At 36.6% G+C, this 5868-nt stretch overlaps 1 protein-coding gene across 1 annotated transcript in view; it reads right to left on the bottom strand.

The window, feature by feature from the left end:
* The window catches only part of RSPO3 (R-spondin 3), a 47059-nt gene extending 44955 nt beyond the window's left edge, over positions 1 to 2104 (bottom strand). The window contains exons 1-2 of the mRNA XM_012660810.1: positions 1919 to 2104; positions 155 to 301 (exon numbers count right to left, since the gene is read on the bottom strand). Coding sequence (XP_012516264.1) covers positions 155 to 301; positions 1919 to 2000 — 229 coding nt within the window. The 5' untranslated portion in view covers positions 2001 to 2104. The remainder of the gene's footprint in view (positions 1 to 154; positions 302 to 1918) is intronic.
* Positions 2105 to 5868: the final 3764 nt, after the last annotated feature.

Genomic DNA, 5868 nt, shown 5'->3' with positions numbered 1-5868 from the left:
CTTAAGATTGCATCTTTGTATAGAAGGATGGAGAGAGCCTCGAAGAGACAGTCCTTCAGGTTCTTTTGAAATAGGACTCTAAGAAGCACCTCCATGGAGACTGACATTATCATCTGAGGTTTAATCCATTGAAATTCTTAGAGGTTCTCCTTACCAATACTGACACACTCCATGGTATGGTTGTTGGCTTCCAACCCTTCTGGGCAATTGTCAAGGCACTTTCCAAGGTGTAAGTAAAATCCATTTTTACACTTTGTGCAGAAATTTTTGTTGAAACAGGTATCACAGTCAGTTTTGCATTCTGAAAGAGAAAAAAGAAAAATGAAATATGATTTATTATCTTCTCTTAACTACCAGTTCTGCATGTGGCCAACATGGGCACATGCAACTTTCGTGTCAAACATATGGGGTTCAAAATTACTTTGCCAAACTGAATTAAGATTCCTCCACAGTCATTTAGTTGATGCACATTGGTTATTGATTTCAGAATCATTGTACTGGTTGTGTTATAAAAATTTTTGGCTATATATATATAGCCAAGAATGTTTATAAGACCAACTATCTATTTATATTAAATTATAATAAAAATGTTTCATCAAAACTTTAATAAAATACACTGAAATATTGCTTTTGTGCTGTTCTTGAGGGCTATTCACTCATTCAACAAATATTTGATTGCCCACTGTGTGCCAGGCATTATTCGAGGTATTGGTTGACAGCAGCGCACAAGAGAAATAAAACCCAGACTTCACAAAGTTTACATTCTAGGAGGGGAAACACAATAAACAACAATAGTTAACCGTTATATGGTGAATTACTGTAAGCCAGGAGGGCTACAAGTGCTTTACAATATTAAGTTATTTAAACTTTACAACAATTCAATGATGTAGTCACTATTATGATTTCCATTTTACAGATAAGGAAACTGAGGCTATAAATGGTTAGTTATGTAATTAGTCCAGAGCCACAGAGCACACTGGTTTTTGAAACCAGGCAGTCTGGTTCCACAATGATAAATGCTCTGGAAAATAAAACAAAACAACAAAAACAAACCAAAAGGACAGCAAAAGGTGGGGGAAAATAACAATAGGAAAAGGCGGGAAAAAGAGATGGAGAATAACTAATAAGGGAAATAGGCTAATTATTTGGGATACAATGGTCATGGAATGCCTCTCTGAGAAGATGGCATATGAGCAAAATCTTCAATGAAATGAGGGAGCTAGTCTTGCAAAGGTGTGGGCAAAAAGCTTTCCAAACTGCTAGAACAGCCAGTGTAGAACAATAATTGCAAGGCTTGAGGTAGGAAGATCTTGCAAGAAGGCCAGTAAGGGTGGTGTAAAATGGTTGAGGGGGAGTCGTAGGACATAAGTGTGGAGAGACTAGGCAGAGCTACATGTGATATTTTTATAGAGGAGTGATACCTCCTAATTTATAGTTTTAAAAGGTCACTTGGTCTATAGTCCAGAGAGTAGACTTTCAGAGTCCAGATGAGAGTGCTTCCAAAATTTATTTCCAATTGATAAATAAATGTTTCAGTTCCTACACTAGAATCCTTGAAGCCGAAATAGCTGAAATGAATCTTCAGGTTATTAAATAGCTGGATTTTGTGATGGTAATAGAAACTCAGATGGAATTGAGGATTATAGTAATCCTCTATAAATCCAATGAGTAATGGTCATGTTCTCAGTCTTTACTTTTACAAATTAAAAAAGAAAACAAAACTTAAGTGATTTTTTTCCTGACTTAGTGGTGAAAATTTTCCTGCCCTAAGTACTAAGTCCAAATATGATTGAACCTAACTATCAGATAAACATTATTATCTACATAATATCAAATATCAAAAATATATGAGAGGCCATATCAACCTGGAAAAATCCCCAAGGATGAGATAAAAATATAATTTTGTGTAGGCACTTACTTGTACACTTATTTATATCTGGATATCGAGTTCCATAATATCCACTTGGACATGAAGAGAGACAAACTCCAATCTGCTTCATGCCAATTCTTTCCAGAACAAAAAATAGTCTGGGCTTACATGACAAACATCCATTGTAATCTGAACACGTTGCACAGCCTCCTTGGCAGCCTTGACTGACGTTAGGATGCACTGGGGAGACAAATGCAGAAAGACAAAAACAAAGTTTAAATCAGAGATATAGAAGCTAAATGATATTTTCTGGGCAGGGCATACATTTTCTGTCATTAGCTTTCAATTTGGTAGTAACGAGTAAATGAGGTAGGAGGATTTTTTCCTATCTTTTTTTGTAATCTTGTATTTTCCTTTAGCACATTTATTGTGGTTGATTTCAAAGTTCTTAAAAGTTGGGCTTAATTTTGTGCTCATTTACACATTGAAATTAATACACATTAGTGTTGCTTTTCATTTGGGTATCAGATGATAAGCACATGTCTTTCATTTCTTCAGCAAGTAAAACAACATATGCTGGGACTTAACTTGAGTAAGGACACTAAATTCTATAATATCTTTTTTTTTCTTTTTTGTTTTTCAGCATGTTATGGGGGTACAGATGATTAGGTTACGTATGATGCCCTTACCCTCCCTCCCCCGCAGGTCCAAGCTTCAAGTGCGTCCATTCCCCCGGGGGTGCGCATCGTACTGATTGTTTAACTCAAGTGTCCATCAATACATGAGTGGATTAATAAACTGTGGTATATGTATACCATGGAGTATTATTCAGCTTTAAGAAACAATGGTGATATAGCACCTCTTGTATACTCCTGGATAGAGCTGGAACGCATTCTACTAAGTGAGGTATCCCAAGAATGGAGAAACAAGCACCACACGTACTCACCATCAAACTGGTATTAGCTGATCAACATCTAAGTGCACATATAAGAATAACATCTATTGGATGTTGGGGAAGGGGGAGGGGGGAGGGGGGAGGAGGGGACGGGCATATGTATAATATCTTTTTTCACCTATGGTCTATTAGAGAACACAATTTTACTTGTTGATCCTTAGCTATTCAGCAACACCCTTAATGCTTTCCTGAAATATTTCTTCTCGCAAGAGTTTAATAATTACTAGTTCAAATTGATATAATAGTGAAAATGTGATATTTACCTTAACAGTATTTCCACATGGATCATATGTAACTATTTATGGTAAATTATGTACAATATTTTTATCTCTGGGGAGAGAAAACTTACAGTTTCTGTGCTCTTGTTTTTCACTTACTCAAATGAAATGTGTGTCTGGTGAGGATGGACCCATCTACCTTAAGGATCACTGCTATACATATTCCAAGGTTTCCAAGAGTCACCAGTGTGTGAAGTAAGAGTGTTCAGTAGCAAGTCGGAGCAAATCTAAATGAACACTTGGGAGACTTATGCTTAATTGAGATCTTTACAACTTTAAATCTTCTTATGACTATTAACTAGTCATCATCACCTATGTGTGAGCTGGTAGAAACTGCTGACTACAGGGGTCACCCACAGAGCTGGTATTTGGGATGATTTCCTCTCTTAATTTATTCTTTATCCAAATACAATGCTAATAGCATTATCATCCTTTCACGAAGCAAGAACGGAGAAATAATCCTTTAAGAAGAGAAGGTTGAGGCACACACAGGAGTCTAAAGGCATTCCAGCATATTTCTGACTTCTTTTGTTGGTAGTGGAAAAGATAAGGTCTGATGGACCTTGTCATTATTAAAATCTGTCTTTACAGCAATGTTAGGTTATTACTAAGTTCTTACCATAAAAACAAATCCCTCCAGGATTAGTTAGAAGGGCGACCCATAAGACCTAATAGCCTTACCACAGGAGTGCACGGGTTAGCTACAGAGAGGTCATTCGGTTGACCAGCATCCTCTGCCTGTAGGAAACCATCCCTGGATCAGCCACAGGAACCACAAGCAGCTCATTCTCATTCCAAGACGTTTTGTAAATAAACTGAGGAAATGTGTGGGGGAAGGGAAGTCTGCTTTTCCTGTACATGCTCCTCTGTGGGGTGGGGCAGTCCTATAAAGTGGCACAGGAGGTTTAGACATTATAGGGCCTGGGGGACTTGTAAGTGAAAACTGCTTTCCAAGTAACAGGGTCATTTTTCATGCCAGTAACTTAGCACTGGAGACTTACAGAAAATGTGTACATATTTTAAGTTGGAAACACCCTTAAAAGGAAAAGGGGCAAGAGAGCGCCATGTGTTCAGAATCTATTAGATCCATTTCAAGAAGCAAGAAATGTAGGTAAAAACCTGTAAAATCTTTTCATAAAGAATTGAAAAACACAGAAAAGAATTGTCTGTAGAATTCCACTTGTCTGGGGAAAAGTGGACCTTAACTTGAAAGAAAATCACTCCAAGCTCAGGACACTAACTGCCTCTGGATTCAATGAAGATGGATCAGATTGGCCCACGCCAATCTACCCCTATCTCTGAAATGTGCCTATGGAAAGGAAACACACAATTGTAATTTTACACACCCCCAAATTTTTGTCAATTATGATATAACTTTATATAGATCAATTATTAATATAGACATGTTTATATATTTAGATCCTCAAAAACTGTTATTTCTTAAGATAAATTTTGTTTAAAAATTAGGTTTTGATATTTGGAAACTTCTCCAAGAGAGAGCTCTGGATGGGACTCCAGATTGGTAAGTTCCTACACTAGAATCCTTGAAGCCGAAATAGCTGAAATGAATCTTCAGGTTATTAAATAGCTGGATTTTGTGATGGTAATAGGAACTCAGATGGAATTGAGGATTATAGTAATCCTCTATAAATCCAATGAGTAATGGTCATGTTCTCAGTCTTTACTTTTACAAATTAAAAAAGAAAACAAAACTTAAGTGATTTTTTTCCTGACTTAGTGGTGAAAATTTTCCTGCCCTAAGTACTAAGTCCAAATATGATTGAACCTAACTATCAGATAAACATTATTATCTACATAATATCAAATATCAAAAATATATGAGAGGCCATATCAACCTGGAAAAATCCCCAAGGATGAGATAAAAATATAATTTTGTGTAGGCACTTACTTGTACACTTATTTATATCTGGATATCGAGTTCCATAATATCCACTTGGACATGAAGAGAGACAAACTCCAATCTGCTTCATGCCAATTCTTTCCAGAACAAAAAATAGTCTGGGCTTACATGACAAACATCCATTGTAATCTGAACACGTTGCACAGCCTCCTTGGCAGCCTTGACTGACGTTAGGATGCACTGGGGAGACAAATGCAGAAAGACAAAAACAAAGTTTAAATCAGAGATATAGAAGCTAAATGATATTTTCTGGGCAGGGCATACATTTTCTGTCATTAGCTTTCAATTTGGTAGTAACGAGTAAATGAGGTAGGAGGATTTTTTCCTATCTTTTTTTGTAATCTTGTATTTTCCTTTAGCACATTTATTGTGGTTGATTTCAAAGTTCTTAAAAGTTGGGCTTAATTTTGTGCTCATTTACACATTGAAATTAATACACATTAGTGTTGCTTTTCATTTGGGTATCAGATGATAAGCACATGTCTTTCATTTCTTCAGCAAGTAAAACAACATATGCTGGGACTTAACTTGAGTAAGGACACTAAATTCTATAATATCTTTTTTTTTCTTTTTTGTTTTTCAGCATGTTATGGGGGTACAGATGATTAGGTTACGTATGATGCCCTTACCCTCCCTCCCCCGCAGGTCCAAGCTTCAAGTGCGTCCATTCCCCCGGGGGTGCGCATCGTACTGATTGTTTAACTCAAGTGTCCATCAATACATGAGTGGATTAATAAACTGTGGTATATGTATACCATGGAGTATTATTCAGCTTTAAGAAACAATGGTGATATAGCACCTCTTGTATACTCCTGGATAGAGCTGGAACGCATTCTACTAAGTG

The sequence above is a fragment of the Propithecus coquereli genome, unplaced genomic scaffold, assembly GCF_000956105.1.
Source record: "Propithecus coquereli isolate 6110/MARCELLA unplaced genomic scaffold, Pcoq_1.0 Scaffold68, whole genome shotgun sequence".
Classification (NCBI taxonomy): Eukaryota; Metazoa; Chordata; class Mammalia; order Primates; family Indriidae; genus Propithecus; species Propithecus coquereli.
Note: the sequence above shows the minus strand (reverse complement) of the source record. Positions and strands in the feature narration are given on the sequence as shown.